The sequence below is a fragment of the Myzus persicae genome, unplaced genomic scaffold (genome assembly GCF_001856785.1).
Source record: "Myzus persicae strain clone G006 unplaced genomic scaffold, MPER_G0061.0, whole genome shotgun sequence".
NCBI lineage: Eukaryota > Metazoa > Arthropoda > Insecta > Hemiptera > Aphididae > Myzus > Myzus persicae.
Window position 1 is genome coordinate 222,223 of NW_019100468.1, and position 13,798 is coordinate 236,020.

At 29.6% G+C, this 13,798-nt stretch overlaps 2 protein-coding genes across 2 annotated transcripts; both read right to left on the reverse strand.

Moving 5' to 3' along the window:
* Positions 1-904: 904 nt before the first annotated feature.
* LOC111028870 (succinate dehydrogenase cytochrome b560 subunit, mitochondrial-like) lies at positions 905-5,061 on the reverse strand. Its single transcript, XM_022307991.1, has 5 exons — positions 4,836-5,061; positions 2,674-2,727; positions 1,861-2,066; positions 1,324-1,460; positions 905-1,256 (listed from the first exon to the last, which is right to left on the reverse strand). Exons 1-5 carry the CDS (start codon positions 4,853-4,855, stop codon positions 1,146-1,148), a joined length of 528 nt encoding a protein of 175 aa, XP_022163683.1. The 5' UTR covers positions 4,856-5,061; the 3' UTR covers positions 905-1,145.
* On the reverse strand, positions 2,783-4,829 carry LOC111026178 (peptide-N(4)-(N-acetyl-beta-glucosaminyl)asparagine amidase). Its single transcript, XM_022307644.1, has one exon. It carries the CDS (start codon positions 4,760-4,762, stop codon positions 3,023-3,025), a length of 1,740 nt encoding a protein of 579 aa, XP_022163336.1. The 5' UTR covers positions 4,763-4,829; the 3' UTR covers positions 2,783-3,022.
* Positions 5,062-13,798: the final 8,737 nt, after the last annotated feature.

Below are 13,798 nucleotides of genomic sequence, written 5' to 3' on the forward strand. Positions count from 1 at the left end.
CTGATCTTCACTAAATTATAATGCCATTTCTCATTGTTCTCCTGCAATATAAATGTATAGAAATATGTACATGATAGAGTGCATAATTTGTATTGATACTTTTTGGTTATAGATATTAGATATACATATTGACCTGGATGCATCACTTGCTCTGACAATTTAAATCGAAAATGTTCCTCAATTATGATGTTAACCCACCTTCAGCTGATCTCAGAGTAACCTAACCTTACCTCGAGAACTACCCAAGGTGGTTTCACATAAAATTAAGGCTATGGATATTTTTGATTTAAATTATCAAAGTAAGAGAACCCTCCAGATCTATAGATACTATGATTAGTAGTTTCGATAACAGAAAAATATATATAAAAAATGATAACGAGGACTGCTCACCGGGTGAATAAGACACATATAAGTTATATAACTATTCAGTACATTGAATATAATTATTTGTAGGAGATAATTAGTTATAAACAGGGACTACTTTATATTTTATCTTTGTTTATTCCCTGAAAGATGATGTAATGAAAATTATTGTTCAGTTATGTTTGTGAATGTTATGTACTCGTATACTTTATACATAGTTATACTATTATAATACTATATTACGATTAAAGTACGGATTTTTTTCTTTCTTTTCAAATTTTGGAATAATCTACTTTAAATCTCCATAAAATATATTCAATAATATTCTGATGTTTACAATAAAATAACCATAGTACTCTACTGCTACTCTTGTACAACGAAAATCTATGAATCATAAGTATATTTATGTTAATAAGTAACCGCGAAAACAACAATCTTACAAAAATTTGATTAGAAACAAAAAACTTGTTTATGTTAAAAAAACTTTTAACAGTCACAGTATTGTATCATTAAAAAATAAATAAGAAACCCAATGATTTAACATAATTATTTTTGTAATCCTTTAAAAAATATGTTACACATTACATACATAACAATAATATAATGTAACTATTATATTACTTACACAACTTGTTATTCTATCTGACAAATAAATAATGAGAATACTACAATATTACAACACAAGATGTACAATACCATTGATTTTAATAAACATGTTTTATTTGAAATGAATCATTTTGTATAATAGAATAAGAAACTGAACAATTATTTGTTTTTATCATTTAAGTACTATAAGCTAAAGCCAATACCGTTAAAAGTATGCTACCAGCAATCACACCGTATCCAGTTGAATAAACTTGTTTGATGGTCAAACATTTACCAGCATCCCACACCTAACAAAAAAACAAATAGTATTAATTTTTCAAAACTAAAATAAGTATGAAGTTCATTAAAATTTACCAAGTGTCTAACACCATTGCAAAAATGATAGAAAAACGGGAAAGCGACTAATCCTTTAGCTGACACAATAGCGGCCGACGGTAGTTCCAACCCATGTACAAATTGTACAAATGACGGCAAATCCGTGATAAGGAATACTGTAATAAAATATAATAAATACAAAATTATTGAGTGAAAAATTATTAGCTCACAGATAATGTGCTACCGAATTTATAACAAAAATTAAATTATAAATATTAATGGATATCTGTAGTTTATACACAATCTGTACAGATTGTATATTGATATAAATAATTATGCAAGAAATCGTACTTGTCCAATGAGACTCTAACATAGGTATCTAATTGACGGTTATAGATTTAATTTCAACCGCCATGAGTGGACAACAATGTGAGTTGTGGTCCCTAGCTGGACAAAGCATAGGAACGGTACTAACATGGGAACACTTTTGAATTACTTTGTAATATAAAATTAGTTTTTGTTTTTGAGTTATTAAATATACTTACCAATTTAAGATTAAAAAAAAACTGAACTTACATGCTCCAAACCCAGCTGTAACGCCACTCAACGCCACTCCAGTTGCACGATGTGTAATAGATAATATGGTTGTTAGTTGAGGCTGATAAATAGTCAAGTGAGGAGACATAGGTCTATTGAGGCGGGCATTTTTATTATCATGGGTCTCTTCTAATATTGCCTCGACTTCTTGAACAGTTTTTACTTTCATGGAAATCATACGGTGTCTAAAGAACAAATTTCACATATTTTTATATCATACTAAAGTTTAGTTTTTCTATTATGAGCCGCAACACAGCATAAAGACTAAAATTTTTTTTAGTACACTATCTACCAAATATTTAAAAAAAACTTCCTAGTCTAGAATTCTAGATGTTTCAGTAGGTAGATATGATAGGAATCACAAAAAAAATATAATTCTCAATGAAGTGTTACACGTACATTCTAATTCTACAATTTATAAAATCAAAATGTATTTTAGATTTTTAACTTCATTTTTGGAGATGAAATCATAAATATATTCTTCAAAGGGTAAACCCGTAGGTGTAGTAACAACCATGTGGTTGTGTAGTCGTGTGACTACGTAAAATATTATTTAAGTGTATAATAGAATGGTGAAAAATATGTTGTACAAATATAATATAGCCTTTATTGAACATCTGAACTATAAATATTATTTTTATACTAATAATTATTCCCTGGACAATAACAATAAGTCTACAATAGCCTTAACTCAAAAGCTTCGTTTGAAGTGTTAAAACAATTTTAATAAAATATAATAAGTACTAACATAATATTTAAAAAAATTATTATAATCATACTTTTTTTACTTACATTGTCGGAGTTTGGAATGACATTGTTTGTCTAGCTGTGCATAGTCTGTGTACACTGAAATATTTTATAATATTTTTTAACAATTAATAAATACAATTTTTAAATTTTATTTTTTTAACTAATATATTATATAATATTTACTTATTTATTTGAACTAAAGGAGTTAAGAACACAATTACTTGTACAATTGACAGTGTTTTATATTGGTATTTTAATAAATAAGTATTACCTACAGTTTTTTAAAAACAATAATATTCTAAGAGAAAAATATACATTTTAAGTTGTAGCACTAATTCAATATAAAATGATAGTTAAAAAATTATTAAAATTGTATTATTATGCTAAATATTTATTTAAGAATAAACACTATCTGAAATGGATAGTCTTGATCATTTATTGACTGTCTAAATATTTGAGAGTGTTGCCAGGCTGTATCCCCAGATCCTCCAGATAAACTTGCATTTAATGTTACAAAATCAGCACCATTCATTTGATCAAAAACGACTTCTTTAATATTTTCCACAGTAGGCAGATTCACAGTAAGATTATTTCCAATTAACTTCCATTCAACTTGACCTGTGTTAAACAGCGCTGTAGTATAAACTAATTTAACATCTTGTACAACAAGACCACTTGAAGAAAAGTCAAATCGCCATTCTATTGTTGATTTCTCACTGTATTCTTCTCTACATAAATAAACATTTTTCCAGTCTAATTCTTCTTTGCGAAATAATGAATTATAACTATACACACCACTTTTCCATCCTACGTGAATGCTATTGCCATGGATATATTTATCAATAGCTGTAGAATATTTTAGTTCAAATCTTTTATTGGCTATTTCAGTCTCAGACGGAGTCCAAACAAATTTCTCAATTTTAGTTTCTCCTCGAGCTAATCTCCACGCAAGAGATCCAGACGTTCTGCCACCATAATTTTCAATTTCAGGTTTACAGTGTATAATGTATAAACTAAGATACATTTCAAAACACTCTTTCAAACGTCTTTCTGCAATATATTTACGCCTTGACAATGATAAATTATTTTGTCTATGATGGGACAAACTCAAAATTGTATTCAACAACTCTTTTTCTGAACAAAGTTTTCTTCTTTTTAAAACGCTGAAACAATCTCCTACATACCGCCAAGTAACATCTTGCACTTCTTCGTTAGAGTAGGCGATAATATATGACAATTTTTTTCCCCAACCTTTTTCGTATAGTAATGGCTTGTCTAAAGCTGTTTCACACGGATCACAATGAATCCATCTTTGTTGACTAACTGACCAAACTTCAGTCCATACATGGTCAGTTTTATCAACTACCAATCTTGCTTCCCAACCAAGCGCTCTACAGAATAAAGTAAAACAGTTAGCCCATTCACCGCATCTACCCAGACGAGTAGTTAAAAGTTGTTCACAAATACCATATCTCTTAAAATCAGTGATTGAACAACAGTTCTCGCACTCATACATTTCTGAATATTTAACATTTTCATCTTTATTATTGTGATTTAATCCTTTAAATTTTGTAGTACTAGAACAGAACTGGCAAATTGGTGTATCAAACCATTTAAAAAATGACTCTTTAAACCATTTCATGAGTTTCAACATCATTTTTTCATGGTATAATGATTCATTTTTGTTGACATTTGAAAATAACTCAATATATTCTGGTGATAAATTGTGTAATGCTTTACTTTGCAATATTTTATCTTCAAACTTAAGTACAGTCAATGATGTTGAACTCATTTCTTTTAAGAAACTATTTTCATTTAAACTTGATTTTTGATGCTCTGCAATTATGTTTATAAGTTGTTGTTTGTAGTTATTTAATGTACTCAGACTTATAGATTCTGGTAACACTAAAGAATTTCTATCATCTATAAACCCGATTTCAAAAAGAAATTCCATAGCTCCAGCAAAAGGCAAAAGACTATTTTGAATTACATCACCGTCCAAGTAGAGTCTTCTGAAATTTGGTTGATCCGGATGATTTATTATGTCATTGAGGAGTTGTAACAAAACATTTACAACACGGAAACAAATGTCCACACTATGGCTTTTTAAGTCATTTAAACTGTGCAGCATTTTGCAATATTAATAGTTATAAACAAATTAAACTAAATTAATGATTACACATAAACTAATAATAATATATTACCTTCTTAAATATAGAGCCATTATGTGAGTAAAAATTTACAATATATTTGGTGAATTGAGCACTTGAATAAATAAGTTTTACTTGGAAAAGTGAATTAGTGAAAACTGATATATTCAATGATACGGAGGCGAATTTTACTGAATAATACCATAGAAAAATAATACTGAATCGAAATCTTTAATCATAAATGATTTTATTGCAACATATCTTTCGAAGATGTAGGACAAAAATCAGCAGGTTAGAATGTTTTAGTGGTGGACTCGACATCAGCTGATTATCGTTATCATTTATTTTCAGTAAAGTTATCACACAGATTTATAAAAATGTATTCTACAATTCTATATAATATATATACAGAGTGATCCAACAATTATGCTCACCCCCTTTTTTTCTTTAATAATGACATTTTTCAAAATCTGATTTTTGGAATCTCTAAAAACACTCAAAGACAATATTTTCATATTCTTGAGATTTTTTGTACCACTTAAGGAGTGTCCTGTGGCGATACAAACTTTTGTTTTTCAAATGAGAACCCCACTTTTTTTCTTTAAATTATTTAGCGGATAATTTTTTTGAAAATTTTGATATATCGAAATCAAAATTCGAACGAGTGGTTTTCTAGTTATTGGACAATTTGTACTAAGGATAATAGTCCATAATAGCCTATTATGGACGTTTTCTAAAAAATCTAACCAAATGAAGTGTCGCGTCTTGGAAGATCAATCATCGCGACATCGCCGCATCTTCGAACAGCACTAAGTTGCTATCATTGTATTTCATTACATTGTTTAGTAACTTAACAAGTATGTGTCACGACCGCGAATATTTTTGGTCACCAATACCATCGACGAGATGTGAATATATCAATTTACTTATACAGTTCTACACATGGAATAAGAAAAATAACTTAATAAATCAAGAAGGAATGAAGGATTTTACTTACTATTTACCTAAGTGTTTGACTAAATAAATATAAAATGATGTATTATTTTATATTATGTGTTTAGAGTTTTAGACTATAGACAACAACGTATACTGTATAACTTAGATCATATACTCAATACTCTGATCTAAGCTGTATAAGCATATCCTTCTTCCCTATTATAAACTATATTATCTTTAGCACAAAATGTGTAATCACTAGAAAAGTACTCGTTCGAATTTTGATTTCAATACATCAAAATTCTCAAAAAAATTATCCGCTAAAGCTAAATAATTTAAAGAAAAAAAGTGGGGTTCTCATTTGAAAAACAAAAGTTTGTATCGCCACAGGACACTCCTTAAGTGGTACAAAAAATCTCAAGAATATGAAAATATTGTCTTTGAGTGTTTTTAGAGATTCCAAAAATCAGATTTTGAAAAACGTCATTAAAGAAAAAAAGGGGGTGAGCATAATTGTTGGATCACCCTGTATATTTTTTTAAATTTTAATCCATGGTGGCGGTTATAGCCGTAGACTTCTCACAACTTTACTAGACAAGCAATGACTGTATGGAAAGCGTAATAACATAGACGGCGCTCTTTGATTACTCGACTACTCGTAGGTACTAACTTCTAACGGTTGTGCGTTTTTTCCTTTTAGCTCATTTAATTTCTTTTAACAATATTTCTTATTTTTCTCTGATCATTTTATACATTTTAAACTTAGTACTTACTAATTTCGCATTTCCAAAAAAAATGGAATGTGCCAGACTCACACATACTAAAATTAATATTATAGTATTTTTCATGTTTATATATTTTTTTTTATATCCTCGGTATAATTATCTTCAATCTAAAAAAAATAAGTTACAATTATTTTCAGGTTACAAAATACTGGAAAAACATTATAATATTATATACTTACATTAATTTACATTATTTAATGATGATTCTTATTATTATACAATATATTGATTATGATATTGTGAGTGTGTGTGTGTGTGTGCGCCGTCGAAAATTATTATTTATATATAATGTAACCAAGACCGTAGCCAGACAAATATTTAGGGAGGTTTTGAGTATAAATATGTTGTATTATAAGATAAAATATGAAAATCAAGGCCGTAGACAGGAAAATATTTAAGGGGAGGGGGGGTTTTATTGTATAATAAAATATTAAAATATAAAAATATAATTAAAATTAAATTAATCTTTATTTAAAAAATAATTAAATCTTATTTCAAAAAAAAATCGGGGGGGGGGGGGGTTGAACCCCTGAAACCATCTCCTGACTACGGCCTTGAACGTAACAATATTATTTTTCTATTATTTCCAAAAAAACTGTAAACAGTAATCGGGGTTTTATTCATCTTATGACTTATACCATCGTACGTCCGTATTTCGCGGCCATTTGATAGAGATATTTTATCGGTTTATGGTCGAGTGTAAATATACAAAAATTACTATACAATTTGTGGTTAGTTACAAATTCTTATCCTGTAGTTACAAATTATTACGAAATGGTTACTAATTTTTATGTATGGTTTGATCCCAAAATTTTGATTTTGGGGTGCCAGGCTGACGAACCTGAATAAAGGTCCATATTGTTGTGCTCAGTTTCCAATTTTGTTGATTGTCTAACCATTGATTTTTTACTTTGTGTACTTTTCTTCGCTAACTATTTTTGATGATTATAATTATTAACACTTTTCTTAAGTTTGGTTTCACGTCTGTCTGTGATCAAATCTTGCGCGCTCGATTTGAGGCACTTTTTGAAGATGAAAAATTCTGAAAATTGGTATAGACCTTGGTCTTGGATGACAATACAATAATCCGTTGTCATTTTGGGACATGGACCAAAAAAAAAAAAAAAACGGGCAAGACATTCTGTAACGTTGACGCTTTGGATGAAATCGACAGAATGAGACAACATCGTCCCAATATATCAGAAGCAATTGTAAATGACGGACAATAAATTATAAGTACTGTCAAATAACAAAATATATAATACACATAATGGTCTCATAATGAAATTGTTAATATAAAAAAATTTCAATTGGTTGTGGCAAACAAAATAAATGTCTTGTCATTTCACGACCACATAAACTTATTTATTTATAAATAAATCATAATCACCAGTAGTTTGATTCTTTTTGTTTCACAAACATATTTCTTAAACGTTTAATAAAAATATTTACTTTCAACTAAAAAGTAGAAAATAAAAAATAAAAAAAAAAATTTTAAAAACACACTTTTCCATAAAAACATTTAAAAAAAAATTTTAAAAATTGCACTAAAAAGACAAAAATAATTCTCTGTACTTAAAAATAATGAAAAATTTATTGATGAAAAATTTAAAAGTGTGTGGTGCATCATACAAAACATTAAAAGCCGAGCTAAGTCTCACATACACTTCTTTGTTCAATCCTGTTTATAAGATAGTGACTGGCAGTATATGTCAAGTATAAGAGCAAAATAATGAAAAATTTACTGATGAAAAATTTAAAAGCCAAGGAAAGTCTCACATACACTTCTTTGTTCAATCATGTTTATAAGATAGTGACTGGGAATATATGTCAAGTGTATGAGCACCACACACTTTAAAATTTTTCATCAATAAATTTTTCATTATTTTTAAGTACAGAGAATTATTTTTGTCTTTTTAGTGCAATTTTTAAAATTTTTTTTTAAATGTTTTTATGGAAAAGTGTGTTTTTAAAATTTTTTTTTTTATTTTTTTTATTTTACACTAATTACAGCGTTAAAAAAAATATTTGTTCAATAATTTGCATGTGTTTGAGAGGTAATATTTTAGTCTGGGGATTTTTATTCCGATTACCAACAGAAATATTACTTCAAGTGATTGAGTCTCTGACATAACTTCTATACCTATTAATGACAGGTTTTTTGGGGTATCTTCGTTCTTAGCAATACTTGTTTTATTAATTTGAATAAACTGAACATGTTGATATTTATGTACAATAAAATCCAACGTATCAGTTATACGTGCCCAAAAATAAAATAACGTCTATAACAGTCTATATTCTGTAGTATATATCTACGTTGAAATGAAGCCCTTGGATACAATCTAATTTATAAATAAGTGCGTACCAACTAATAATATAGATTCTTGAATAAAGTAAACAAAAAAAGTTTTAAAAAAACATTGTAGCTGATTTTATGATGGTGTCCATGCGGTCAGTGAAAGTCAACCAAGGTTCCGTAGGCTGGATTTTAGGTGTCGTGCGAAACACGGTGATTCATGAATCTTGTTGAAGGTTAATAATCTTTTTCAATAAGGAATACCTAGTGATAGTAGTTAGTCGTGCTTTATGCATATATACATACATAATATAATAATACACGAAATAATAATCGGATACGTAAAAATGAGTTATTACTTATTATATTAAATTAAAAAGCCCCACTTATAACTGCAAGGTAATTTATTGCATTATTATTAAGGTCTCGTTAAGATAGCAGCCCCCCCCCCCCATCCACCCGTCCAACCTTTTGAGAGACTGCAACTCCAGGATTCGATCCATGGCAGCAGTCACTATCGAAAGCTGTACACTATTTGTGGTCAACCCCGACTTTCTACTTTCGACTAATGAGTAATTATAATAGAAATTGTTATTGTTGATCTACATAGATGACGAAAATATCAAGATAAATGACAGTAGATGACTGAAGTTGTCATCTTAGATGGATAAATAATATATAACATTTAGATTTATATCCAGATACTATGATAATTGATAATTAATACTTTTGTCAAGATAAGTCTCAACACAAATTATAGTGACTAACGATAGACTTGAACATGTGTACAAATAAATACATAAAATGTACTAATGTTCTTAATCCGTCAGCCGAGAATTTGACACTCTTATATCCAGCATAATATCTATAATAAATTATTTATAGTATTTGATACCCAATGATGATATTATTTTACTTATCAATTGTAATAATATATAATAATATATAAAAAATAACTTACCAATATAAAAAGTAATTTCACACATATTGACATTCAATTTATTTTTTAACGTGATGTCAATGTAAAACATCACGCATTAATGACATCAAATTAAAAATTTTTACGCAACAACAAAACCGGTGAAAAATTAGTAAACAAATTTTCACATAATATGATAATACACCGTGATTTATTTTTAAAAATAGGTGGGTATAAATGTATAAACTCAAACAATATTATTGTTGATGTTGAATATAATATGCATTTATTGATAAGCTGTTAAAATGTTACAAATATTAAAGAAAACATCCATACAAGTAAATTTTAATTCACAAAAATAAATACATATTTATAAAATCTGTTAATAATTTTAAATAACTGTATGGGTAAATGGCTCAAGACAATTTATTTAAGAATCCACAATACCGAATTACTGAATTTCTCGTGAATTACTGATATTTTAATATTTATCGTTAGAGCACACAAAATTTGTATTCGTTGGTTTGTTGTGTCAGTAAGTTCATTTCAATACCCATCCATTTTCATGCACACAGCACACACCTCAGATTTCCTAATTGTGCTGAACTAGTGGTATCTCTAATGTGAATTTATGACAAGAGCAGACGTTTTTATGAGCATACATCAAGCAATCTAAGTGCCACAGCGTTGGCACACAAACTTTTATCCCACAGAAGTCGAGTGTATCCATCGGATGAAAACGAACGTGCCAAGGCTGTGGTAATTGACATTTAGACTACCGGGTGTACGCTCATAATAACGTTTGCACTCGGAGTAGAATGATTACGAGAATAGGACAATTACATTTTCTGTCGTGTGCTAACGAAAATGGTTGAGGATAAAATAAAATAAAATTAACATAACTATAGTCAGAGGTACGAGATCTAACCTATCTTGGAGCTCTCTCTCCCCCCCCCTCTTTGAGCTGTAAAAGATAATGTCTCAACTATAAGTGTATAGAAGGGAAGTGTCGAGCATCAATATAACGTTTAGAAGAAAGTGTGGCATGTAGTTACAACAATGCATATTATATTATTATTATTTCTGATTTCATAGTATATTATGCATACAGCCTCCGATGTGCTGTGTGAAGAGAAACAGAATCGGGATTGACCTCGCGTAATGTGATATAATTATTACATTATAAACATAACAAAATATGATTTTTATCAATACGCTAACTATACCATAATAATAGCAGTATAATGATACAACGATTAAACTGAAGTGATGTAAATATGTAATAATATTACTGCAAAATTATAATATGGCGACAAAAATGCACTTGAGACAGTAATGTAGGTAAATAGCCTATACAGAGTTCCGTGTTATCGTTATAATAAATAAAATACTTATAACTACCCAATATATTATAACTGGCTGTTTCCTTGCACTTAGTTGCCCGTTGAAAATGCCATCTCTATATGAGATTCGCTTATGATAATGCGAGCAGTATATTATTAGGCAGTACCTCGCTTGGTGCTCACTCTATATGAATAATATTATGTTATATTTTTATTTATTTATTTTGATTTTGGACACGCCGATAAGTGGCTATAAGAACCACCTTGGTGGGCAATACGCGAAAATTCAGTTTGATGCATGCTTCATGTTTTAAACTCAACAGTAGACCCTTTTATATCCACCATACAAATCATATACTGATAAAATGTAGTAATAATATCATTGATTATAAATTTATAAATTAACCATATTAAACTTCTTTAATAAATAATTTAAACTATTTAAATAGTAGTTATAATCAACGATAATACTTAGGTTGAAAGATTGACGAATTAACATGTAATAAAACAAGTTTAGTTTCAGATAAAACATGACATTAATGTCATAAAATCGTTCATTCGAATAACCAAAAGAATGATTTAACTTATCAACGTCATTATTGTATTCAATACCACAATGATACGAGGTTATTCTCATTTCTTATAAAATTTGCTTACATATTTTTGAATTGGATATTGGTTTGGAAAAAAAACTTTTTTTTTGAAGAATCACATTTAGGCCGTAGTCATACGAATGATAAGTGTTATTCGAAACCATAAATAGTGTCGTTGGATACCACCAGTTCATGGCTATAGTCCCATGGCATGAATCAAAGGAATTCAATACTTTGTGAGCATAGGAATAATCGATATAAAATTATTTATCTAGTTAATTAATAAATTGACAAGGTACTATAGTTACTTTCAAAACAATAATCAATAAATTATTATGATATTTTTAGTGTTAAATTTTTTATTCGTACGATTTCAATCAGACCTGCCCTGTTTCAATATTGTATTTTTTACCTACCTACAGTTGAACAAATTAATATTAAATAATGATTCTATTCAAAATGAATTCATACTAGCCAATATATTAAAAATCCCAAGAAAAAAAATTTTAAAAGATTTCAAATTGTGTATGTAATTTATACCATTGCGTTGTATAATTTTAAATTATAGGAACGTCTTAGAAATCGGAAATTTAACACTCTGGCAGAGTGAGCTTTCCTAATTTGTTTAATTTCTTTGAACAATTTTTTTTTAAATTTTATATTAACATACATAATACGTATTACATATTAAATAATAATTAACCATTATTTATTCACGATGTCCAAAACTATATAGAAATCTTGTTGATATGGGCAACGCAAGTGTTTGAAGTATATTTAATTCGTTTCTGTTTTATTTCAGTATCTACAAATAACACAACGAATAATTGATTACACCTACAGTCTAAAAGTTTTAAAGTAGACACTTTCGATATAATACTGTATCGACTGATGTACCTATGTAGGACCATGTCCAAATACTGCAAGCACTGCAATAACCTTATCTTATGCTCCTGTCGGACTCCGGTCAAATCACCTGCAGAAAGTGTCGTGGACTGAACAGAGGATTCAGTGCGATGCCTTAAATATGGCAGTGCAGTGAACTTCCGTCGCCTCGGAGTTGCCACAGAGTTGCTGCAAGTCGTCTTAACGGAATAACGGATCAACCGTTCGCTGACCTATCGACGCAGAAGGATTCGGTCGATGTTGTCGAGCTGTCTGCAGGACCGACCGCGGTAGTGGTAACAAATCATGCAAGTCCACCGGTGTTTCACTAGTATATTGGTTAACACGGTAGTGATGATACTCGCCCCCACAGAATGTGAGATTGAATGCGCTTCGTCATCATTGACAAAGGTTCGGCCAGCCGAATAGGACGTGTCTCGGGCAATCAGCGATGTCGGAAGTCCGAAGGGGCAGCGCAGAGGAGCTTCAAGTCTGATGCCCCGCACACGGAAGTGCAGTTCGGTAAGGTCGTGTCTAAGGACGGCTCAACAAAGCTGTCAGCCCACGAAACAGCTAGGTATATATGGTTTCCAGTAACCGGTAGCGGCTGCAGTGCGATGCAGGAAAAGAGCCGAAGGTGACCGTGGCTCAGTGGCACTGAGGTAGTTTAAAAATACTAGGGAAGACTGTGTAAAATATATATAAAGCCCCACCCCCTCCCTTTGAATCTAAATTTGTATAAGATCGATACATTGTATTTACAAAATTATTAGTGAATTTTTGTGATTTTGACGAATTTTGTAAAAATTTGAACTGAGAATAGTTATAAAAAAATATTTTTTAATTGTTAATATAACAACTTATGAGGAACCCAGTAGAGGTGGGCGAATAAAATTTACTGGGGGGGGGGCCTTAACTTCTGTGTAACTATTTTTCATTCATTTATACGCATTTTTACTTGAAATATAAGTATTTATTCAATAGTGTATCCGTTGATTAAGTTAACTAAATAATTACAAATGTAGTTAATTATATTTTTGTTAGATAATTATTCATCTTAATTGTAAGTTGTTGATTTATACTACTGAAAAAATATTAATGTATTCAAAGTTTCTTGTACAAAATATTCGAAACGAATACGGAATAACATGGCACCCTATTGAATTTCTATTTTTATGAGGTTTTTTTTTTAAATTATTGTTGATGTTCTTGTAATAGATGATGTCAATATGATAGTTTATGTAATTGTCCACGACTTAT

Bases quoted from the DNA above. Each gene is read 5' to 3' on its own strand.
- LOC111026178 (XM_022307644.1), bottom strand. From the start codon at position 4,762: ATGCTGCACAGTTTAAATGACTTAAAAAGCCATAGTGTGGACATTTGT.
- LOC111028870 (XM_022307991.1), bottom strand. From the start codon at position 4,855: ATGGCTCTATATTTAAGAAG. The intron at 2,067-2,673 runs GTAAGTAAAAAA...TTTGTTCTTTAG, and splicing joins TCATTCCAAACTCCGACAAT to ACACCGTATGATTTCCATGA. The intron at 1,461-1,860 runs GTAAGTTCAGTT...ATTTTATTACAG, and splicing joins TACAGCTGGGTTTGGAGCAT to TATTCCTTATCACGGATTTG.